The sequence below is a fragment of the Prionailurus viverrinus genome, chromosome B4, assembly GCF_022837055.1.
Source record: "Prionailurus viverrinus isolate Anna chromosome B4, UM_Priviv_1.0, whole genome shotgun sequence".
Taxonomy (NCBI): domain Eukaryota; kingdom Metazoa; phylum Chordata; class Mammalia; order Carnivora; family Felidae; genus Prionailurus; species Prionailurus viverrinus.
Genome location: NC_062567.1, coordinates 102,490,612 through 102,516,447, shown reverse-complemented (window position 1 = coordinate 102,516,447; position 25,836 = coordinate 102,490,612). Strand labels below are relative to the sequence as shown.

The window sequence follows — 25,836 nt, the reverse complement described above, 5'->3', positions numbered from 1 at the left end:
AGCCAGCTGTAATGAAATTCTGAATACTCTAAAAATAGTCAGTTTTAAAATAAAAAAAAATAGTTGTCATGATACATTACCTCACTAAGATGGCATAAACATTCTTAAGAAACACACAGAGAAGAATAAAACAATAAATGAGGAACAGCTTAACATGCCAGGAGGGAAAACTAGAATTTTATTGTGGAGAACGATAAAAACTTGTGGAAGCAATACAACAACTGAAACACACACAGCTGGACATTTTAAATTTCAAATACAAAGAATGATGAAAAACTTATTTGGAAAATGAAATCAACCAGTTTTGGATAAAAGCACTGTCACATAGCTGGAAATTAAATAATAAAAATAGATAGATAGATAGATAGATAGATAGATAGATAGATAGATACACAGACAGACAGATAGATAGATAGATATAGAAAGGAGCACCTGGGTGGCTCAGTTGGTTAAGCCTCTGACTCTTGATTTTTGTTCCGCTCAGGTCATGATTTCATGGTTTGTGAGATTGAGCCCCGTATTGGTCTCTGTGCTGATAGCATGGAGCCTGCTTGGGATTTTCTCTCTCCCTCTCTCTCTCTCTGCCCCTCCCAGACTTGTGCATGTGTGTGCTCACATGCATGTGTGCATGCTCTCTCTCTCTCTCAAAATAAACTTTAGATAGATTGATGAATGGTAAATTAAGCATTTTCTTGGGTAATGCTTAGAACATAGGACTTGCACAGATCACACAGTCTAGAAAGTATAATTTTCAGACGAAATGAGAAGAAACTAGAGTAAAATTCTGCTTAGAAAGGAAAACTCCATTCATCTTTCCATTTTGTTTTATACTATAATTACCAATATATTTTATCTTTCTTATTGGAATGTGAATTTTTAAAGACAAAGATTATGCCCAGTTCACTTTTGTATTCAAGCACAATACCTAGTACCATGTTATACTAATAAAATCTTAAATAACATTTGTAAAAAGTAGAATACAGACACCCAGAAGTTGTAAAGTGTAGAGACTACTGACCTTTCTTATCTTAATTCCAATAATGACTACAGCAAATTTTGAATACTGAATTTGTAGAGGGGAGAGACAAGATGCTCAAGGATTGCTTAGTCCTTTCTCTCACTTTTCAACTATCAGTAGGGTTAAATTCATTCCAATCACATTTGGTCCTTATAGCCTAGAGAAGTGATAATTCGTACTACCCAAATAAAACATGTAAACTGATTCTAAAAATATGAAGCAGTAGATAAATGGTTGAGGAGCAATGAATGTGAAATCTTAAAATCTCCATTTGGGTGACCTTAAATACAATATATCTAAAACTAAATGCATTATTTCCCCCAAAGAATTCTTTGAATTATCTTTGATTCCTCCATTTCCCTATACTCATATAAATATCGGTCACCAAGAACTACCAATTTTCTCTGCACAAATTCTCTTAAAAATCATCACTTCCTTTGCATTTCCACTGCTATCATCTTGTCCCAGGCCAACCATCAACTCTAGACTATCACAAAGGTGATTGTTGCCCCATGGAAGAATGATTCCAAACAGTTTAGCAGACTAATCTCCAGAAACTGGCTGCGATATTTTTTTCAGACTTTACTCTTAGCTATTTAAAAATGTTATGAATGCTCTGCTCTCTGTTCCTGTCTCCAAATGTGTTTTATAGTTTTCCATATTTACCCTTTTGCTTACACTGCTCTACCTACTGGAATGTTCCTATACTCTATCCTTAGCTATATTAAATTTAACACATAGACAATGAGGACCAACTCTGTGGTGCTAGCCATATGCTAGAGACCAGAACTCATATACTAGTAAGGTCGAAAGAAGCAAGTCATTCTAACACAACATGCTAAGTGCTCTAATAAAGGTAGAAATAAAATATACAAATAATTAGTTTTGTTATTAATGTAGTATTATTTGATCTGGGCTTTGAAAAAAAGATGAGAAATAAATGTATTGTTACTAAATATTTGAGGTGGGGCAGAGGATTGCACGAACAAAATGAGGGAGGGGAAAAATACATGCCACACTACGGAAACAAGGCAGCAGAAGTACAAGGTATACGAGCAGAGAGAGAACCCCAAGAGAAGTACTGGTAATACTATACCACTCCTTTCTACTGCCTCCCTTCAACTTTGGTTGAAAACATACCTTGAAACTGAGAACTAAAAAAAATAAAATTAAAAAAAAAAACAAAAAACTGAGAACTGACATCAAATTATTTCAGCCATCTTCATAATTAAAGTTGATGTGGAGTCAGATCATGTAGGGAGTTCAATCATTTATTAACTTGGATGACCCAATAATGACTGGTCATATGTTTTTCTAACTCAAGATTCAGGTTGACTCACGCCCTCAACATGATCAGGGATTTAACAGCAGGGACTAATAAGGTCTGTAGATAAAACTTTTAAATCATTACATTCCCTAGGATTTGAGAACTAGGAGCCACCCTAGATAACTTTTAGTCAAGTGATCCATAACTATTTTTGGTTGTTCGGAAACAAACTCCTAAATTCACTTTCAGGGGATACAAGAAAACTGACTGAAGGGCACAAACCAAGAGTCATAGTCTCTAGTACTTTGGCGGGGGGGCTGGAGAAATTATTTCAGATGGAGATGCTTGCTAGGGGATGAAGATAACACTTGAAGATATAAAGGGAGCTTTCTGCCACACACAGATGTGGAACAAAATAGCCAGATCTGATTTTTTTTTTTTTCAAGAGAAACTACAATCCCAGATCTATGGTGTTTGTGTGCATGTGTATATGTTAAATCTGTCAATTTTGAAATGTTGGCTGGAAAAAAAACAACAAACACTTATTGGTCATGTAAGACATTTGTATAAGCCACATGAGATTGGGGGGCAGCTATTTTCCACCTCAGCCACTGAGGAACACCTCAGGTGTTACTTCTTATATGAGGAAACTAAGGCCTACAGTTAAATGTCTGTTCAAGACACACAGCTAATCAGACTTAGAGATGGATTATCCGGGTCTTCTGACTCTGAGTCCAGTCTGCCTCTATCTGAGGGGAGTAGAATATAGGGAAGATTAATAATATTTATTAAATGCCTACTCACGTGGTAGGTTTTAACATATATCTTAATTACTTTTACACAGCCCCTATAGGCAGGAACTATGATTCCCATTTTTCATATGGGAAAACTAAGGCTCAAAAGCTGAAACAACTTGCACAAAATGATACAGCGCAGCAGTAAAGTATCAGAGCCAGGATTCAAAACTAAATGTGACGACCACAAAACCTATACTCTTTCCATGCTACCTCCTATTTGCTTACATTAACAGTGAGGTTCCAACTGAAGAGGAGACAGGCGATAAGGCCAGAAGTTGAAGGACTTTATTTTGCAGGAAATATAGACCTACTGATGACTTTTGAACAGATGAAGGACAGGACCAGAAGTATGATTCTGGAAGATAATTGGAAGGCAGTATGAATGGAAAGGCAACTGAAATATAGAGTCTGAAGGCAAGAATAACAGCTCAAAGTTATTGCTAAAATTCTGCTGCAAGACTTAAAAAGAAGGAAATTAAACTATTTGCTACGGGAATGGGAAGCAGCAGATGCAAGAGAAATTGAGGGAGAAGAGACGACAGATTATGAGCCTGAGTAACAGGAAGAATGTTAATGCCATTTATAGAGAAGCCCTTTAACCACTGAGGTGATGAAGTTATAAAACAAAAATAAAGGCAGACCCTAGCAGTTATGAAGCCATGTAGGCAAGCAGAGTTTGGGTCTTGTGTGTGTGTGGGGGGGGGGGGGGGGGGCGGGGGGGGGTGGTTTTTTTGTAAACCAGGCAAAGAATCTAAATCATGATAAACCAAAAAGATAGGTTACTATTAACTGCAAGCTTCCAGTGAAAGGTTAATGATTTGACAAAATTTATATAAACAACATAAGATGAATATCTAAACATATAGAAGGCACTCAAATTTATTCTGACCAGCTAAACATAAGCATAATTTAAATGGAACGAGGGGAAAACAAGGGGGAAATGTAATAATGAGAGATATCTTCATGAACTTTGTTGCACTGAACATGTTAATTATGGAAAGATATGGGGGATGGGGGCTCAAAACTTGGGGAGGATATATTAAAAACTAGAATATAAATTCAGTTCTAAATGGTCTCATCTAAAAGGAACAATCTGAAAGCACCTTCTATATATCAAATAAGCAAAGTACGATGACAAATCACCCTGGGTTCCCAGATTTGCTTGCTTTGTTGCTCTCCCTTACTTATAATTGCAGTAGCAACCCAGGGACAGGGCTGACACTTGCCACTATCTTGTGGTGTCATATTATTTCCACACTTGAGGTCTTCTAAAAAGATCCAGAAAAACTGAAAAAGGGAAAACAGAGTTCAGGGAAATACATAAGGAAAGTGAATGAATAAAAGTTGAATACAACAGAGTAAAACAGATGACACTAATTATTTCTGTTTTCTCATTTTCTATTTCAAACACATTTTCTGGCTTCATATGTTTTAAATTAAATGTGAACACAACGTCAATACACCACAATAACCACCATCACCACCACCAACAAAAACTACTTAGGATGGCCAAGAAGAAATGTAATCTATTAAGATGCAATAAAAATAATTTAAGAGAAAGCTCAACAAAATAAAAACCCATCATAGCCATACACGTTCTGCGTTGTTCAATTAAAATGATAGTAAATTAATTACACAAATGCTCGCCAAAAGGAACCAATTCTCAGCATCCAATCCTGGTAAGGATCGTTTCAGTGACAATAATAAGAAACAGGAGAAGCAGCATATGGCCTCAAGAACCTGGAAGCAGAGAGTCAAGAGAAGTCCTGGAGGTTCAGGCAGGGTCTTAGAACAGCCCTGGGCTTTGGCAGTCACCAAGGACAGTTTGGATCTCCTGTGAGCTGAATAGGTTTTCCCCAACAGATTCTAAACAAACTTACAAGAAATGAAAATATGCATTAATACACATTGATAAATATATTTATAAATATATTTAAGTATATTTAAATAAATATATTTATATATCTATATATAGGTAATCTATATTGTATAATATAACCCATATCATTCATTTGCTAGGACACAGTCTCTTAATTTTAAAATTACAATTAGAACAAATACAGACATACATTCTTAAAGAAAATTTTAATTAAGCTTGATAACTGGTTGAGCTGTCTCTGTAATCTAGATCTATTTCTACTCCGTAAAATATTTTGGCTACTCTAACTCAGAATATCATTTCCTTCTTGTGTTTTTGGAAGAATTTTCTAGACTTTGTGAAAACCAATAAATTTTCAAAGACCAAGAGATGGTTCATTTGCAAATGTTACAGATTTATACATTCAGTCATTACTTCCCAATGACACAGCCTCGTTCCCTTGAAAGGGGCATAACAAAATCTTATCTCTTGAGATGAGACATAGGAAACCCCTTTGTCCTGAGTCAGCAAAGCATTAAAAAGCTAGTGCTTTTTCCTGCAGATGGTTAACCTCACCTATATATGTAATGACTTTTAGAAATTTTAATCTGATGTGATGCCTGTCTTGATTTTACCTTCAAATTCTCAGGGTATCTTATTGTAATTTGCAATGTATTGAATGAAGTACAACATTTTCACATAGGGAAAAAACAGTTACTGACTTCTATCTCCTCAAATTAAGATGCTTGGACCAAATCATACATAAAAACAAAAGTAATAAACATAGTATATACACAGAGATCATACCAGAGATAATAGATGTCTAGTTCATTACCACATTTCAAGGGGTACCTTCAGTAACACTCATTATAGATCTATGCTTCACTTCATTCAGTCTTTAAGCATCAATTACTTCACTTATCTGTATCCCAGAAACTGTTCAAGTTTCTGAGTAGAACAGTGAAGAAAGCAAACACTGTTCTTGGTTTATACCTAGCTAATAATGTAGTTGCAACTACAGACAAGCCAGTGGACAATGACAATAGTGTGACATTTGTTAATGTGGCAGAGAATACAGGTTGTTATAGGGGACATTCACATTTCTAGAAGTTCCTGACAGTTTACTTCTTTTAAGGAAAGACTTAATTACACAATCACCACTATACAGTATCATCATCACTACCACCATTATCATTTATTAGCCACAATATTGTACCCATGCTGAATTTCCAGTTCTACGTTGGGTGCTATAGTATATCATCTTTAATCTTTACTACACTCTGCAAAACAGGTAAAATTTTACTTCTGAAAAAGAAAAAAAAAAAGCTGTCACAGATGTCAGCTCGTAAGTGCCTGGCACTGACCTACAAGTCACAGTCTTCTCTACTGAATGTGACAAGTGTCCCAGTACACCAATATCAGACAAGATCTGTGGCCATGACAACTCCATAGTCATGTCTGAGCACAGACAAAATCAAGGGCATGGTGCAAATGCAAAAGTTCGTATGCATGTGGTGAGAAATGAGGCCTTATGCCAACAGGCAGCAACAACTAGCCACCAGTGTGAGGGAAACAACATGGAGGCAAATCCACCAGCCTCAATCAAGCCTTCACCAACTACGGCCCAGACAACATCTTGAGTATAACCTCATGCGACCCCAAATCAGATCCACTCAGTTAATCTCCTAGAATTCCTGGCCCACAGAAACTGTGTGAGATGGTGTAGTTTTAAGTCACTTGTTTTGCAGCAACATATGACATTAATATAATTGTGTCAATATGTGTGTACTTCTCCAGTTAAAAATTTATGAGGTAGGTCATATAATTAAACATTCCTTAATGCTGTATTTTCCTTTAATTCTTAGAGATTATTCTTAGAGTATATTTTCTTCTAGTTCTTTGAATAATCTTATAACAGTCACTTAAATCCAACACCTGAGTTCAACAAGGATCAGCTCCTATTAAGTCATTCTTTTCCCCTTTGGTTACACTTTTAATTCTTTGAACATAGCTACTTAAATCCAACATCGGTGCTCACTTGGAATCAGTTTCCTAAGTAGGAATCACACTTTCCCGTTTCTTTGCACATCTAGTGAGTTTGGGTTAAAAAGCAGAATTGCAGGGAATTTGTTGTAGTGAATCTATTTTGTTTTTCTAAAGGTTTTGTTATGGTTGAAATTAACTCCTCTGGACTCCCAACTGTGAACTCTATCTCCCTTCAGTGTGAAGCAGCTGATGTCTCTGCTCAATTGCTGATTTGCTACCCTGCCCCCTGAGGGTATCCCTGAACCTGTGCAGTGTAGCAGTCAGACAAAGATTTGGGTAGATTTCACAGACTGTGGGGTTCACCCTATGTTTCCAGGGCTCCCCAGCCTAAATTCCCACTTGCTAGCCCTGAGTTCTGCCTTTAGAATTCATGAATTCAAGCAGGCTCCTGATCTTTGCCACCCAAGTTGTGTGCACTCTGGGGAACACACTCTTTCAAAGGGGCAGTAAATTTGCAAATCTTATCAGAAGCTCTCTTTCAAAGGCTTACGATGCCCTAGTTTTGCCAGCAATTTTGCTGGATTCTGCATGTGACCTCTAAACTTAGAAGTCACCCAGGGATTGTGGCAGAGCTTGGAGCTTAGATCTCAGCCATTTCTGTCCTGCTTCTACAATATACTCCTTAAATTTCCATCTGCTCTGATCTCTGAACTTTGTCATCACCACCTTGATGTGGTAAGGATGCAGCTTTCCACTGCCAGATCTAGGGGGCTTGGAGCACAAAAGAAAGCAAGAAAGCCACGAACTCCCAGTTCTTATCCATCAGTAGAAACCTCCTATAGTAAAGTCTTCTCAACTACCTTTCGTCATCTTCCCAAACCTTCCAGTAGTTGTTTTTTAATGATCTGGCCGCTGTTTATCATTGTTGTTTGCTAGAGAAACTATCTGATTTCTTCAAGTTGCCATTACCTGAAGTTATTTTATTAGCTTCCTATCATGTCTTCCTGCTTCCATTCTCCCCTTCTAATAGTCTCTTCTCCACACAGAAGCCAGAGTCATAAATCACGTATCACATAAATCATATCACACCCAGCATAAAATCTTTATTTTTAAAGAGAGAGTGTGTGAACAGGGGAGGGGCAGGAGGAGAGAGAGAAAGAATCTTTTTTTTTTTTTTTATTTTTAAAAAAATTTTTTTTTTCAACGTTTATTTATTTTTGGGACAGAGAGAGACAGAGCATGAACGGGGAAGGGGCAGAGAGAGAGGGAGACACAGAATCAGAAACAGGCTCCAGGCTCTGAGCCATCAGCCCAGAGCCTGACGCGGGGCTCGAACTCCCGGACCGCGAGATCGTGACCTGGCTGAAGTCGGACGCTTAACCGACTGCGCCACCCAGGCGCCCCGAGAGAAAGAATCTTAAGCAGGTTCCATGCGCAGTGCAGAGCCTTGTGCAGGCTCAATCCCATGTCCCCGGGATGATGGCCCTAGCAGTATGGCCTACAAAGTCCTATATAAAGTTACCCCACGCCACCTCTCAAATCTTATCATTCACTAGTCCCACCTGGATCATTCTTCTGTGCTTTCAACACACCTAGCATATTCCAGCTTGGTACCTGCTCTTTACTTGGCCTAAAACACTCTTCCTCCACTTAGTTGTATGATTGGCTTTCTCCAAGTTTCTGTTCAAATTTTGTCTTGCTAGAGAAGACTTCCCTAATCACCCAATCTAAAATAGCATTTCTCTCCACCACACCATCCATCTTCTTCGCTTTCTCTTCCATGCTTTGCTTTTCTCTATTGTGTTTACTGCCACTTGATCTCATTTATTTATGTTTATATATATATATATATATATATATATATATATATATATATATACCATATATACGCTTGGTTTACTATGGATCTACCCTCTCTTAAACATAAGCTCCATGTGGCAGGAATTTTGTTGCGTTCAGTATCATAACTGTAGGGTCTAGAATAAAACCTGGTAGGTAGGAAGTGCTCAGTAAACATTAGTCAAATAAATGACTGGGTTAAGTGCTGCTATTTGCTAGGCATTATTGTATCAACTCATGTTACTTTCATAGTACTCCATCAAATAGACACTATGCTTATCCTTATTACAGATAAGGCACCTAAGTACAAAGCGTTGAAGTCCAAGTTAACAAAACTAGTAAGAAGTGGAGCCAGGACTTGAAATCTGGCAGTCCTGTCTGCAAAGCCCATTGCATTAGTCTACTCTGGCTGTCATAACAAAATATCACAGACTGAGTGAGTGGCTAAAACAACAGAAATTATCTTCTCACAGTTCTGGAAGCTGAAGGATGGAGGCGATGGCAGAGCTGGTTCCTGGAGAAACTTCTATCCTTGGCTTGCAGATGGCTGCATTCTGTGTCCTCATATAGATTTTCTCTGTGTGCCCTCTTGACGTCTCTTCCTCTTCCTGTTGGATTAGGGCTCCACCCTTACTGACCTCATTTAATCTCGTCTCCTTAAAGGCCCTATCCTCAAATATAGTCACAATGGGGGGTTAGGATTCTAACATATGAATTTGGAGGAGGGGGTCCCGATTCAATCCATAACACTTGTAATTTATATCCATAAAGTATAGTTATTTTCAGTATCTTTCCTTTTTATTTTAGAGAATTAAATGTTTCTTCTCTAATTGTTTTTAGGCAGGCAGAGAAGAAACTTTCAGGACTCTGACCAGGCCATAACATCACCTAGTAAGAGAAATCTACTAAAATAGCTACTCTGAGGATCTTCAGAAACAACTTGGTCTCATAAAACACCAAATGATTGGGCCAAACATCTGCTGGTGCACTTTCACACACTGTGCATTAACTCAAGTGAAGCTCTGGGAATTGTGTTTATTTGTAACTCCTCATACAGAATCAGCAGAAAACCCCACTTTATGCGGGTCCCTGATGGAAATCCTTTCCAGTCTCCTTGGTGCTCCTTTAACACACCATGCATACTCCCACATCAGAGCCTATGCACTTCCTGTTCTCACTGTCTGGCATGTTTTACCTCCAGATAGCTTCATGACTCATTTTTCTCCTTTCTAGGTTTCTTTTCCAGAGATATCTACATGAATTCTTGCTGGAACAACCTATATAAATTGCAAACAAACTTTCCTCCTGCACTTCCTGTATTTATTCCTCCCTTCTCTACTTGATTTTTCTGTGGCATTAAAAATTGTCTCTCTTCCTTCTAGAATGCAAGCAAGATGAAGACAGGGGTTGTTGTTTATTTGCTATTTCCCTAGCTCCTAGAAAAGCATGCCACACAGTAGACATTAAGTAAATGTTTGCTGAGAGAGTGAACAAACTTCCCCAAGGTTACAGAGATAGTGGTAGAACTGGAATTTGAATCACTTCTGATACAAAAGCCTAAAAATTTAACTGCTAAATTATACTGTACATAGCCATGTGATGTAAGTTTTAATAAGATACAAATATAGTCAAAAGAGCAAAAACTACTCTTCTCTGACACAAACAACAGACTTCATATAGAGACAGAGAAAATGCCTATAGTTTTTCTTTGCATGAACAAAAATTAATATCCCTTACCAGCATGAATTATAAAAAATCATTATTTTAATAGTAAAGGCAGCTGACCATTTGCACAAGTGAATATTATGTATAAAAGTATGCAGGGCCAGGTACTTTTCAAAAGTGAACAATCTGGTCTAGACTCCACTGTTGTTGGATAACTAAAAAATTGATTGTAAGGTTTTCCCAAAAGATAGTAGTATTTTACTCCTAGCCCAAGAGAACGAGTAAGTGGTGTCACTCATTCATTCATTTACCAAATATTTATTAACCACTTATAGTGACTAGGCACTGTACTAGGGATACAGCAGTAAACAAAACAATTCTTATATTCTTAAAAGGGAAAACAATAAAAACAAAACAGAACAAAGGAATGTAGTCGTGTCATAAAAATGTTGGCTTTGATAATAGCCTTTGTAATTCACTCTTAGATAATTCAGAATAAACTTTCATTACAGTGAAGACCTCAGATGACCCAAGTTTGAATCTCCATTGCTGTGACCCTGATAAACTATTTCAAGTTGCAATTTCACAAAGAAGGGAAAACAGAACCCGTCTTGCAAGCCTGATATAAATGTTAAAAGAGAAAATATTCAAGAAAACACTTAACACACGCTAGAGTAAATAATAAATATCAAATAACCCTATTATTATTATCATTAGGATATGCAAACAATCTAATTCTTTTATCGTGTGAAAACCCATATGAAAGTCTTGGGCTTCATATTTAATTGGTTGTTTTTTGTTTTTGTTTTTGTTTTTTTTAGGAGCTACCATGAGTCATTCATTCATTCAACAAACGTACACTGAGAATTTAAGCCCTGTTACTAGGTGAGTACTGGGTATTAAGAGAGCAAACTGAAGAGATGTGTAACTTTTCTACAATGAACAGTACCTTTAAAGAAACCAGTATTTACCTATTACAGGAGGACCCTCTAGTGGTACTTTGTATTTCGGAGAATGCTCAGTGAATAAAGTTCACTAGTAAGTGCAAAGTTGGGAAAGCCTAGTAGCAAAAGGGAAGAAATTCCAGAAGCCTGACGGTGTCCTGTCATCTCTACTAACATGTACTCACCTCAGTAGAATCTAAATTTCTCCAAGGCAAGAAACCCAAGAGCCTACAAAAATTCATGGCACACAGTAGATACTTTACAATTTTCACGTGAACTGGTACATATTTCGGGTATATATTTCAGGTCTTCACTACTACCATCCTATTCCATGACACAGGCATCTCTTTCTTGTACTACAGAAATGGCATTCTAACTGGACTCTCAGCTTTTGCTCCATTAGTCTGTTCTTCAAACAATTATTAAAATTATTTTTTTCAAATATAACTTACATTAAGTCCCCATATTGACCAAATGACTCCAAAGTTTTCCCATCACACTTAAATCTTTCTGAGGACTGGAGATCCTGCGTGATACGGCCCCTGCTTACCTCCCTGACCACACCTGCCATTTCCCCATGCCTGGCTCTAGACACTCAAGCTTTTCTACAGAACCTCAACCAGTCCTGCTTTTTTGTGCCTCTGGGCCTCTTTGGTTCCTGAAATCCTTTCCTGTGGCTCACTGCAGGCTGGCGCCTTCTCCTACTTCTTAGCACCTAAATTAGAGCAGTCTCCTCACACAATCGCTATCACATCTGTTTTAATTTATTTTTTTCTTGGCCATTATTATTTTAAATTATCTTGATGTATTTCATAAAGGGTTGATTTATCTTCTGCCGTTTCCACTTGGAATCTAAAAGCATTGTTCGTCTTGTTTCCCACCATTCAAAAACTTATTGTTGAATTACTCAAAGAACAAACGCTCCTGCACGATTCCCTGTCTCTTTAAATTTGGAAAATACACAAGCACCCAAGGACGTCAGAGATAACCCGGAAGAACGTACCAGGCCCACCCCGCCACGAACCCGACCCCGCTTCCGCTGCCCCGAAGCGCGTGCCTCCCGGCCCCGCCTCTGCCCGCCCCACCGCACACCTGTTTCCGCTCTTCTTCCGCTAGGGAGACTCTCTGTTGGACCGGATTGTCTCTCGGGTCCCAGCCCGCCCCGCCCACTTGCCATTCACCTGATCCCATCTCAGCTTCCACCAGGAGGCGCGCCTCGGGGGACCGAGCCTCCGCCTCGGCCGCTGACCGCCTCAGCACCCCCAGCACGGTCTCCGGGGGCAAGTCGACCAGTTGCTTCCACACGGACTCAGTGTAGAAGTCCACCGTATGTGCACTGGAAATGGACAGGGCTTCTCTCAGGAACTGCAGCAGTCCCTGCAACTTGGCACGCAACGTGGACAGGTCCTGAGTCACTGGGAGCGGAAAAGAAGCCGCCATGACGCTCACCCTCCCGGGCTGTAGGTGGCGCAAACGTAGCCGCAAGGCGAGGGCTCGGTCGCAAGTAACTCAGACCGTATGAATATGTCTCCGATCTGGACTCTAGTTGGGTGATTGATTGCTTTTGTCTCATGACGTACTTTCACAGCGTCCATTGTGGTTTTTCCTGGCGACTTGGTTGGTGTGCCATGGCGCCGGTGAGGCCGGCGGCTCGGTGGCCGGCAGAGAATTTTGGGTCACGTAGCGACGGAGTTTCCCCGGTCGCATTTAGGAAAAAGAATGTGAAGCAGAGGACGTGGCGATCTAATCATCAGCAGGCCTTCGTGGGAAGCGTTCGAGAGGGTATGTAAGAAGGCAGCCTTTTACAAATCCTCAGGCCTGCGAAATCTGAGGATATGAGACTCGCCATAGCAGGGAAGAAGGCTTAACATCCAGACCCGGGCCTCCCTGGGGCAGAGGGGGCCCATTCCCGGACTTCCTTGGGCAGAGGGAATATGGGAATATGGGAGCTATGGGCTTCCCATAGCTCAGGAATGGAAGATGAGGCAGTGTTGCTAAGTCTTTAAACGTGTTTCCCGACTTAACCCCATTCTTGATCAGAATTGTTTTTCTTACAATTTTTCTGTGAAACTGTAAATAGAGCATCTATGGGTCCACTTCTGCATGTATTAAGTAAGGCAAAGGATATAGAGAAAGATGGGACCGAAATGTACTGCCCCAAATCCTTGCTGATTACAAATATCCCAAAGCTTTGGAAACCGTTTTCTTTTATTGATCTTAATGAACTTCGCTTTAGTTTTTCTTTTGTCTTGCTGTCTGCACGTGTCCTCAAATCCCATTTGGAATGTATAAGCTGTAAGTTCAGTTTTCTCGTAATTGCTAGCTGTACAGAAAATAATGCACTGCCTTCTCTTTTTTGTACTGAATTTCTTTGGAAAATCAGTCATACTGTGCTTTTCTAAGGTAAAATAATTGATGAGAGTTTTTTCTGAAAGTACTGGAGACCTAGAGTAAGTGTTTTAGATGAATGAAGGAATTCATTTTGATTTTGGGTGCAGTCAGTTGGAGTTATGTAACATTAGTCATTTTCTCTTCTTTGAGATTATTGAGAGTGTATGACTAATATTAGCCTTTTTTTTTTTTTTTTTTGCAAAGGACCAGCATACTATTCATTACGTTCTCTTAAACTTGTTTTATGAAATGACTTCTTTTTTTTAATTTTTTTTTAATGTTTATTTATTTTTGAGACAGAGAGAGACAGAGCATGATTGGGGGAGGGTCAGAGAGAGGGAGACACAGAATCTGAAACAGGCTCCAGGCTCTGAGCTGTCAGCACAGAGCCCGACGTGGGGCTCGAACTCACTGACCGTGAGATCATGACCTGAGCCGAAGTCGGACGCTTAACCGACTGAGCCACGCAGGCGCCCCTGAAATGACTTCTTAAAGCAAAACTAGTTTTGCTAGTAAAGTAATTGGAGTTTCTGAATGTGATGATGTAAAAAGTTTTCCATGTTAAATTAATAGCTACATTTTTCATGCAATTTATTTTCTGAGAAAGTTAATTTATGACTGATATTCTTCAATAGGACAAGGCTTCGCATTCCAAAGAAAACTGAAGATTCAGCAAAATTACAAGAAATTGCTGTGGAAGGAAAAGAAGGCTCAAACCTCACAGGAATCCCAGTTCACAGATCGATACCCTGATCATCTAAAACATCTTTATTTAGCTGAAGAGGAAAGACTCAGGAAGCAACTTAGAAAAGTTGAACAGCCTTTATCACAAGAACAAGTTGATCAGCCTTTGCTAAAAGAACAATGTAGCACTGCCCAAGCTTTGTCTGAAGAACATTGTAGTGCAGAGCAGCCTCAGGCAGCAGAGCAACATAGCATAAGAATAAAGTATGTATTATTTTCTTTTCAAGTCCTTTAGATAGAAGTAGTGTTTTATGAAAGAGTTTATAGGACAGTTTGTGGAATTTGGAATTTTTCTCATTTAAGGCATTTTAGAAATCACAGTGAATTATGTGAAAATATTTTCAGGGAAGCTTTCTTTTAGCTAAAATGACTGAATTAGGCTAGTTTATGTTAGTGGAAGAAGTAATGAAGTTGGAATTAAAAGATGTGGGTTTTGGATTTCAGCCTCAAATGCATTTAACTTTTTTGGACCATGTAAACTCTTGTTAGTAGTACATGTTGAAAAAAACCAACAACTACTTTGAGAGATATTATAGTATAGTGGTTAACATCAGACTCTGGAGCTGGACTCTGGTGCCTCTTCTTTGAGATAGAAATGATAATAAGAAGTATGTAATTCAGAGCTGCCATTTGTTCAACTCCAGAATGGATATTCACACAGACTCTGTGGTACTCCTGACCCATCTCATGGTGCTATGAAGACTGGTTTATTTATATAAGGTATTTAAAAAGGTGTATGGTATATAGGAAGTACTACATAGGTGTTAACTGCTGCTGTTACTACTATTCTAGACTTTTCCCCCCAGAGGACACAGACTTGGTTGCAATTAAACAAATAGATGGCATAGCTGTATAACACTTGGGTTTTAAAAGAGCTGACTTAACTTTCTCTATGCATACCTCAGGTTAAAATGTGCTAAAACCTAAACCAGCACAGAATCCAGCTGTTACTTGGGACTCTTAACTTTTTAGTTCACTAAAATACCGTTCTTTAAAGTTGTTAGTATCTGGAGCGCTCACTGCCTCCCTTCGGGGTGCCTGGCTGGCTCAGTGGGTAGAGTGTGTGACTCTTGGTTTCAGGCTGGTCACGTCAAGCCCCACTTTGGGTGTAGAGATTGCTTAAAGTTGTTAGCTACTTGTGGTAAAAGTAACAGGAAATAAGACCCCAGGAAAAAGTACAATTGAAAATAGAAACAGAGATGCTAAAAATTCAATTTTGTCAGTAGGCATGTGCGTCATATTATTGAATAATGGATGTATAGTTCTGGCAAATCTAGAAATGCAGGTTTCTGTCATTCTTGGTAATAATTGAGGTAAGGAGGGTTAAACCACGAGACACAATATGAAGGTAAAAATCATATTGTTAAAGATTTCTTAACTTTGAGGTCAAAGCAGGAGAAAGTTACTGAAGAAGTTAAATAGAAGTGTCATAATTGGAGAAAGGGGAATACAGAAACAATGAAGTCAGCAGAGGACAGTTGTAGAAAGTAGAGATTGTTCATGTATCAAACACCGTAAAGTCCAAGAAAAACGGGATTTTAAGAACAAGTCTTTGGATTTATGGTTTAGGTAATCATTGGTGACTTTGGAGAGATTTTCAGTAGATAGTCCTTATTAACTTGGATGTAACTACCTAAAGAATGGAGACCAAGAAGGGAAACACTTGGGGAAAAACCTGGTGCAAGAAAGGAAAACATGAGCAGGAGAGAAGAATGTCACTAGAACTAAGGAAATGAAGTTTTCAAAAATAGTGAATGGTCAATTAAATGAGACTGAATAATGCCCATTGATTCAATCATCATTTTTGGCCATTTTTGACGTGGATAGTTTCATTAAAGAGAACAAATGCCAAATTGCAAGGAGTTAAGGAGTGAATGTGATATGACACCTGTAGTCTATTTTCTGTTCTTTCTAGGTATTTGACAATGAAAGGACAAGGAATAAGACTGATAGTTAGAACAGTACATAGTGTCTGGTAATGAATAATTTGTGCATTTGTTCAAGAAAGGAACTGTTGAAATATGTTTTATTGTAGTTGTGAATTGGTGTAGTGAAATACTGAGACTGGGAAAAGGAAGATTAATTACTGAATCAGATAGCTTGAGAAATGAATGTCATCTGAGCTTCAGTAGTTGAATTAGATTAGAGTGGGACATCAGAGAAGGAGAAGTACTTTAATATAGAACAGTTTTAAATGGGGACTAGGTTCAAGGTGTAGTCATTCATGATTGAATAGGTTAAGTAGAGACAAGTTGATCAAAGCAGTTTGGGATTAAAGTTCATGTACCACCCACAACTTCTGTAACATCCTTCAATTTAATGTTTTCTTCCTACTGTCATTTCTGTCATTCTTGTGCTGCTTTCCTGTTAACATTTTAGAATCTTTCAAAGCTTTCTGTATTGTCCCTGGTTGAAATATTTCTCAAAGAGTCTCTATAATTACTTATTTATAATTATTTTTTAATTGTATTTTGAAAGCTGTAACTATATTTTTAATATTTTTTTTTGGACATTTTACTAATAAGATTGATGTCCTCTTCCAGCCTCTCTTCCTTGCTCTGTTCATTTGCATCAGTGACATTTTACTATGCAAGTACTATATTTGACATAATTGTGTCATAATTTTGGTTGCACCATTTTTAATCCTTTGACTTTCATATCTTTATCTTAAAAAGCTCCATTACTATTCCAAGGAAAAATAAAAAGAAAACATCAAATCAAAAAGCACAGGAAGAATACGAACAAGTACAAGCTGAGCGTACTGCTAAGAAACAAGTAAGATCTTTTAAAATATTTAAATTCTTTTTTTTTTAATTCTAAATGTATACATAAAGCTGTGCTTCTTAGTATGTGTATATAGTATGTTTTCTGTAAATTGCTATTGAATAAATGAGTGGTCGGAGAAGAGCTGGAGAATTTTAACAAATTCCTCAGTCATTTCTATTATCCTCAAGAAGGCATGCATACTAGTAGGTCAAGAATAGGATCTTAAAGATACTGCTTATAGGTTAATGAGTATCTGGGACAACAGTTTTTAAGAGTATGGTCTAGGAACTTGCACTTTTAACAAGTGTCTCGAGATTTTTATGTATAATAAAATTTGAGAACTACTGACTTAAGAAAAATAGATTATCATAATTTTACATTGAAACAGATAAAAGACGGAGGTGATAGAATAAAATACTTCTTTCTAAAGAGTTGATCTTGCCTATTAAAAACTTACTAGATTAGCTTAGCAAAAAGTTACCACTCTTTATTGTCATTCAGAAGCCCAAAATTATAATAGTCTTTTTCAAATGAAAACAAGATGATGCAGAGCTTCAACAAAATTGTTCAATCTGTGGTTTCTATTTTTTTTTTTCAACGTTTTTTATTTATTTTTGGGACAGAGAGAGACAGAGCATGAACGGGGGAGGGGCAGAGAGAGAGGGAGACACAGAATCGGAAACAGGCTCCAGGCTCCGAGCCATCAGCCCAGAGCCCGACGCGGAGCTCGAACTCACGGACCGCGAGATCGTGACCTGGCTGAAGTCGGACGCTTAACCGACTGCGCCACCCAGGCGCCCCTGTGGTTTCTATTTTTTGCATTGAAGCTATATTAATCCATCACTTTAAAAAGGATAGCACATCAATCAAAAACTACTTCAAAGATGGTATTGACATGAAATTTCTGTTACGTCTTAGCTTTAGAGTTTGTATAATTAAGAAATCTGGAAGTTTAACATGTACAATTCTCCTGATTATATTTAAACTGATGGTAGACTAGGATGAAGGAGAAACATTTCTCCATGGAAGTATTGTACATTTGTTTCATAGTTTGTTACATTATGCTCTTTTCTAACCAGCAACAGTCAGTTATTAACTGCCACCTTTGGAAATGGTATAACAGGTAAAGTAAGGACCACTATACTATAAAACGTTTAGTATCTTTTTGAAATTTTCTTTATATATATGAATATTAAGGCTTTGTAGTCATGAAAATTGATAGTTTCTTAGAATTTATGGATATCAGATGTCAGGAGAAAAAGCCAACACCAGTCAATCCATGAGAAATCAAAACTAAGTACATAAATTAAATAAGCACCCATAATAGATGCCAAAACTTTAATTTCTTTTGTTTGTTTGTTTTTGTTTTTTTTTACTTTGTTTAGAGAAAGTCCATAGAGGTAAACTAGCCTGTATATACCTGAATTCACAAATAAATTCCAGATCTTTTGTGCTTGTTAAAGTAAATGAAGTATTATACCATAGGAGGACATAAGTTTGAGTGCTAATCAGACTTTGCATTAACAAGATCTAGATAGGAGACTTGGTCCTACAGGGGATTTGGGATTTGGGACAAGTCACTTTCCATATCATGGAGTGTCAGTTCTTCATCTGTAAGATGAAGATAATAACCTAGAATGACAGTTTTATAAGAATAGAATATGCTATGATATGAAAGCACTTTGATAATTAAGTTACATACAAATACAGGCTGTTGTCATTTGGGTGCTATATGTGTTACTAGGGAAATTGAGAAACAGCACATGTATTGCTTTTTTTAAGAACTTTTGTTTAACTTTTGTAAGAATATTGTGCATTTCAAATAGTGCTTTTCAGGTTTACATAAGAATTTGAATTATTTTTCTTATACTCAAATGAATTTAAGTCTTTATCTTAGCAAATCAAAGGAGCATAATTCTTAATCACAATCATAATGCCTGGCAGTGTTTTGCCTAGTATATAGTCAGTAAATGTTTCCTTAATTAAATCTGTCAGATGGCAAATTAAATAGAATACCAGATATTCTACAAGTGAAGATTTTTGTATTATATGGAGTAGGTAATCTCTAAAATCCCAGATCTAATTACATGATGAAATCTTACATATATATGCCTTCTTTCCTCTGTGTTCTAATTTTAGTTGTAGCCAAATAACTAAAAAACTTTAATAACTTTGTGTTAGTCTGTATTAGAGCATTACGGAGTAAAGGCAGAAGGTAACTACTTAAGTGACAGGTAACACCTCTCATTTTACAAAATCTAAGACAAGACTAAAGTGTTTGCATGGTAATAGCTATTTCAACACAATGACTGAATTGTATCTACTGTTTGTTACTAATGGAAATTGCATGTTAATAATTGTAGGAATTTGAGAAGAGAAAACAAGAGAGAGAAGAAGCTCAAAGGCTCTATAAAAAGAAGAAAATGGAAGTATTCAAAATATTGAGCAAAAAGACTAAAAAAGGCCAACCAAACTTGAATTTACAAATGGAGTATCTTCTTAAAAAAATACAAGAAAAAAATTAAAGCAGCCATGTTTTTAATTAGAAGTTAAAATAGCTGTCCTCTATTGAGTTCTTTTGTATATATACTGTTCCTCCTAACAATTAACTAAATTTATTAAGATAAAATGGATTGCTAAGCTACACTAAGTATAAAATGTCCAAATATTTTTTTTCTTGTGAAAGAAAATTTTCTGTATGCTATGCAATTTGTTTCTTATTTATTTGCCTTCAAGGTGGCCCAAAGAACTGAAAGAACTTTCTATTTGAATGTGTTTAAGCATGTAATATTTTTGTACCATATGAAATTCAGATGAAATTAAATGTTTTGAAAATAAATGAGCACAGCTTTCAATGAATTATTTCAATTAAATATTTAATGTAGTAATGAACTATTACATTTAAAAAATTTTTTTAAAACATTTCTATTCATTTTTGAGAGAACACTAGCAGAGGAGGGGCAGAGAAAGAAGGAGACACAGAATCTGAAGGAGGTTCCAGGCTCTGAGCTGTTAGCACAGAGCCAGACCCATGAACCATGAGATCATGACCTGAGCCAAAGTCAGAGGCTTAACCAACTGAGCCACCCAGGCACCCCTCAACTATTACGGTTTTAAATTCAGAAACATGAGAGCAGGTTACCCAGGTGCTGAAACTATCCTCTGCCCCCACTATATTATCCTGTGGTCTTTATTTATTTTTTATTAGTGCAACAGTGATTTCAGGAGTAGATTCCTTAATGCCTCTTACCCATTTAGCCCATCCCCCCCTCCCACAACTCCTCCAGCAACCCTCAGTTTGTTCTCCATATTTAACAGTCTCTTATATTTTGTCCCCCTCCCTGTTTATATATTATTTTTGCTTCCCTTCCCTTGTGTTCATCTGCTCTGTGTCTTAAAGTCTTCATGTGAGTAAAGTCATATGATATTTGTCTTTCTCTGACTAATTTTGCTTAGCATGATACCCTCTAGTTCCATGTATTTACAATTGGCAAGATTTCATTCTTTTTGATTGCCAAGTAATACTCCTATCCATTCATCCCTTGATGGACATTTGGGCTCTTTCCATACTTTATTGTCAATTGTGCTGCTAAAACTTTGGGGTGCATGTGCCCCTTGGAAATAGTATACCGGTATCCCTTGGATAAATACCAAGTAGTGCAATTGTTAGGTCATAGGGTAGTTCTATTTTTAAATTTTTGAGGAAACTCCATACTGTTTTCCAGAGTGGCCGCACCAGTTAGCATACCCAACAACAGTGCAAAGGATCCTCTCTGTGCACATCCTCGCCAACATCTGTTGTTGCCTGAGTAGTTAATGTTAGCCATTCTGACAGGTATGAGGTGGTATCTCATTGTGGTCTTGATTGTATTTCCCTGATGATGAGTGATGTTGAGCATCTTTTTATGTGTTGCTGGGCCATCTGGATGTCTTCTTTGAAGAAGTGTCTATTCATGTCTTTGTCCCATTTCTTCACTGGATTGTTTGCTTTTTGGGTGTTGACTTTGATAAGTTCTTCACAGATTTTGGATGCTAACACTTCAGCTGATATATTGTCTGCAAACGATTCTGTCGGTTGCATTTGAGTTTTGCTGATTGTTTCCTTCACTGTGCAGAAGCTTTTTATTTTGATGAGGTCGTAGTAGTTCATTTTTGCTTTTGTTTCCCTTGCCTTTGGAGACGTGTTGAGTAAGAAGTTGCTGTGGCCAAGATCAAAGAGGTTTTTGCCTGCTTTCTCCTCGAGGATTTTGATGGCTGTCTTACATTGAGGTCTTTCATCCATTTTGAGTTTATTTTTGTGTATGGTGTAAGAAAGTGATCCAGGTTCATTTTTCTGCATGTCGCTGTCCAGTTTTCCCAGCACCACTTGCTGAAGAGACTGTCTTTATTCCATTGGATATTCTTTCCTGCTTTGTCAAAGATTAGTTGGCCATACATTTGTGGGTCCGTTTCTGGGTTCTCTATTCTGTTCCATTGGTCTCAGTGGCTGTTTTGTGCCGAGCCATACAGTCTTGATGATACAGCTTGAAGTCTGGGATTGTGATGCCTCCTGCTTTGGTTTTCTTTTTCAAGATTGCTTTGGCTATTCAGGGTCCTTTCTGGTTCCGTACAAATTTTAAGATTATTTGTTCTAGCTCTGTGTAGAACACTGTATAGATTTTTCACCTCTTTGGTTATATTTATTCCTAGGTATTTTATGGTTTTTGTTGCAATTGTAAATGGGATCAATTCATTGATTTCTTTTTTTATTGCTTCATTATTATTGTATAGGATTGCAACCGATTTCTGTTGATTTTATATCCTGCAACTTTGCTGAATTCATGGATCCGTTCTAGCAGTTTTTTGGTGGAATCTTTTGGGTTTTCCATATACAGTATCATATCATGTGGGAAGAGTGAACGATTCACTTCCTCCTGGCTGATTTGGTTGCCTTTTCTTCCTTTGTGTTGTCTGATTGCTGAAGCTAAAACTTCCAATACTATGTTGAGTAACAGTGGCAAGAGTGGATATCCGTGTCTTGTTCCTGACCTTAGGGGGAAAGCTCTCAGTTTTTCCCCATTGAGAATGATATTAGCATTGGGTCGTTCATATATGGCTTTTATGATCTCGAGGTATGCTCCTTCTATCCCTACTTTCTTGAGGGTTTTTATCAAGAAAGGATGCTGTCTTTTGTCAAATGCTTTCTCTGCATCTGTTGAGAGGATCATATGGTTCTTGTCCTTTTATTGATGTGATGTATCACATTGATTGTTTTGCAGATATTGAACGAGCCCTGCATCCCAGGTATAAATCCCACTTGGTCATGGCGAATAATCTTTTTAATGTATTGTTGGATCCGGTCGGCTAATACCTTGCTGAGGATTTTTACATGCATGTTCATCAGGGAAATTGGTCTATAGTTCTCCTTTTTAGTGAGGTCTCTGTCTGGTTTTGGAATCAAGGTAATGCTGGCTTCATGTAAAGAGTTTGGAAGTTTTCCTTCCATTTCTATTTTTTGGAAAAGCTTCAAGAAAATAGGTGTTAACTCTTCCTTAAATGTTTGGTAGAATTCCCCTGGAAAGCCATCTGGCCCTGGACTCATTTTTTGGCAGATTTTTTATTACTAATTCAATTTCTTTACTGGGTATGGGTATGTTCAATTTTTCTATTTCTTCCTGTTTCAGTTTTGGTAGTTTATATGTTTGTAAAAATTTGTCCATTTCTTCTAGATTGCCCATTTTATTGGTGTATAATTACTCAAAATATTCTCTTATTAGTGAATGTATTTTGTATTGTTGGTTGTGATCTCTCCTCTTTCATTCCTTATTTATGTGGGCCCTTTCCTTTTTCTTTTTGATTAAACTGGCTAGGGTTTTATCAATTTTGTTAATTCTTTCAAAGAACCAGCTCCTGGTTTCATTCATCTGTTCTGGTTTTTTTAGTTTAGTTTAGTTTAGTTTTGTTTTGTTGATATCATTGATTTTTGCTCTGGTCTTTATTAATTCCTATCTTCTGCTGATTTTGGGTTTTATTTGCTGTTCTTTTTCCAGCTCCTTAAGGTGTAAGGTTAGGTTATGTATCTGAGATCTTTCTTCCCTCTTTAGGAAGTCCTGGATTGCTATATTCTTTCCTCTTATGACTGCCTTTGCTCTATCCCAGAGGTTTTGGGCTGTGGTGTGATAATTTTCATTGGCTTCCATGTACTTTTTAATTTCCTCTTTAATTTCTTGATTAGCCCATTCATTCTTTAGTAGGATGTTCTTTAGTCTCCATGTATTTGTTACCTTTCCAAATTTTTTCTTGTGGTTTGATTTGAGTTTCATAGTGTTGTGGTCTGAAAATATGTACCGTATGATCTTGATCTTTTTGTACTTGTTGAGGACTGATTTGTGTCCCAGTGTGTGATCTATTCTGGAGAATGTTCCATGTGCACTCGAGAAGAATGTGTATTCTGCTTTAGGATGAAATGTTCTGAACATATCTGTTAAGTCAGTCCAGTGTGTCATTCAAAGCCATTGTTTCCTTGTTAAGTTTCTGTTTATATGATCTCTCCATTGTTGTAAGTGGGGTGTTGAAGTCCCCTAGTCTTATGGAATTATAATCAATGAGTTTATGTTTGTGATTAGTTGATTTATATATTTGTTTTCCTTCACGTTTGGAACATAGATGTTTACAATTGTTAGGTCTTCTTGGTGGATAGACCCCTTAATTATGATACAATACCCTTCTTCATCTCTTGTTACCATCTTTATTTTAAAATCTATATAGTCTGATATAAGTGTGGCTACTCCGGCTTTCTTTTGGCGACCATTACCATGACAGATGGTTCTCCATCCCCTTATTTTCAAACTGAAGGTGTCTTTAGGTCCAAAGTGGGTCTCTTGTAAACAGCATATAGATGGATCTTGTTTTCTTATCTATTCTGTTACCCTATGTCTTTTGATTGGAGCGTTTATACCATTGATGTTTAGAGTGAGTATTGAAAGATTTGAGTTTATTGTCATTATGTTGTGTGTAGAGTTGGAGTTCCTGGTCTCTGGTCCTTTTAGTCTTTGTTGCTTTGGTCTTTGTTTGTTTGTTTATCTTTTCTCCCCTCAGAGAGTCAGTCCCCCTTAAAATTTCTTTCAGGGCTTGTTAGGTGGTCATGAACTCCGTTAATTTTTTTTGGTGGGAAACTTTTAATCTCTCCTTCTGTTTTGAATGACAACCTTTCTGGATAAAGAATTCTTGGCTGCATATTTTTCTGATTCAGCACATTGACTATATCCTGCCACTCCTTTCTAGCCTGCCACGTTTCTGTGGATAGGTCTGCTGTGAACCTGATCTGTCTTACCTTGTAGGTTAAGGACTGTTTTTTCCTTACTGCTTTCATTATTCTTTCCTTGCCTGAGTATTTGGTGAATTTGAGTATGAAATGTCTTATTGATGGTCTGTTTTTGTTGAATCTTATGGGAGTCCTCTGTGCTTTCTGGATTTTGATGTCCAGGTTAAGAAAGTTTCTGCTATGATTTGCTCATACAAATTTTCTACCCCTCTTTCTCTCTCTTCCTCGTCTAGAACCCCTATGATTCTGATTACTCCTTTTTAATGAGTCACTGATTTCTCTAATACTTAAGTCATGCTCTTTTGCCTTGGTATCCCTCTTTTTTTTTCTGCTTCATTATTCTCCAGAAGTTTGTCCTCTTTATCGCTGATTCACTACTCTGCCTCTTCCATTTCTGCCACTGTAACATCCATTTGAGAATGAAGCTCAGTTATAGCATTTATTTCATTCTGAGTAGGGTTTACTTCTTTAATCTCCGCAGAAAGGGATTCTAATCTATTTCGACTGCAGCTCGTGTTCTTATTGTGATTCTAAATTCTGGTTCAGACATCTTGCTTGTATCTCTGTTGGTTAAGTTCCTGGTTGTCATTTCTTCCTGGGGTTTCTTTTGGGGTGAATTCCTTCGTTTTGTAATTTTGAAGGAAGAAAAGGAATTAATGAGGTAAAAAAATTAAAATTAAAAAATTAAGACAACACACACACACAGAAAACATCAAATAAATAATGCTAGGTCCTATGTGTGTTTTGGTCTGGGTGTTGATAGGGGCTTGATAGATTAGAGACAAAAGGGGAAAAAAAGAAAAAAAAAAGTTTGGAAATTTGAAAATGAATGCAGTGAAAGAAAATGAAATGATGGAATAAAAATAGGATTTTAAAAACTTACAAAGAAGTTTTAAAAAGTAGAAAAAAAAGTTGTTTTTAATAAAAAGTGAAAATAAACGTAAATTTTTTCTTTCTGTATTCAAGAAAAAAAAAAGATTTAAAAAAAGAAAATTGAATAGATGGACCAGCAAACAGACTGAAATACGGTTGAAATTACCTTGTTTTCCCCTGGAAGTCAAACTATGAAGGACTTCATAGTCTAAAACTATGCAGGCGTGGAGATTTGTGGTGTTCCTGAAGAGCGAGGTTGCCCCTGTTGGGCGGTGTTTAGTGTAAGAGCTCTGTTCTCCACTAGATGGTGCTGCTTAGCTTGCTGGGGTGGATTTTTTGTGGCACTTGTAGGTGTGTATGCGCATGCGCGGGAGGGGTGAAAAGG

At 37.4% G+C, this 25,836-nt stretch overlaps 2 protein-coding genes across 9 annotated transcripts in view; one reads left to right on the top strand and one right to left on the bottom strand.

Moving 5' to 3' along the window:
- The window catches only part of METTL25 (methyltransferase like 25), a 168,481-nt gene extending 155,667 nt beyond the window's left edge, over nt 1-12,814 (bottom strand). For all 8 annotated transcript variants that reach the window (XR_007153848.1, XR_007153847.1, XR_007153850.1 and 5 more), the window contains exon 1: nt 12,556-12,814. Coding sequence is in view for 2 of the 8 variants with exons in the window: in XM_047865848.1 (XP_047721804.1) it covers nt 12,556-12,814 (259 nt within the window). In the remaining 6 variants the exon portion in view is untranslated. The remainder of the gene's footprint in view (nt 1-12,555) is intronic.
- A 57-nt stretch (nt 12,815-12,871) lies between these two features.
- On the top strand, nt 12,872-20,117 carry CCDC59 (coiled-coil domain containing 59). Its single transcript, XM_047865850.1, has 4 exons — nt 12,872-13,156; nt 14,401-14,713; nt 17,185-17,284; nt 19,639-20,117. Exons 1-4 carry the CDS (start codon nt 12,946-12,948, stop codon nt 19,798-19,800), a joined length of 786 nt encoding a protein of 261 aa, XP_047721806.1. The 5' UTR covers nt 12,872-12,945; the 3' UTR covers nt 19,801-20,117.
- Nucleotides 20,118-25,836: the final 5,719 nt, after the last annotated feature.

Bases quoted from the DNA above. Each gene is read 5' to 3' on its own strand.
- CCDC59 (XM_047865850.1), top strand. From the start codon at position 12,946: ATGACGTACTTTCACAGCGTCCATTGTGGTTTTTCCTGGCGACTTGGT. The intron at 14,714-17,184 runs GTATGTATTATT...TATCTTAAAAAG, and splicing joins CAACATAGCATAAGAATAAA to CTCCATTACTATTCCAAGGA. The intron at 17,285-19,638 runs GTAAGATCTTTT...TAATAATTGTAG, and splicing joins AGCGTACTGCTAAGAAACAA to GAATTTGAGAAGAGAAAACA.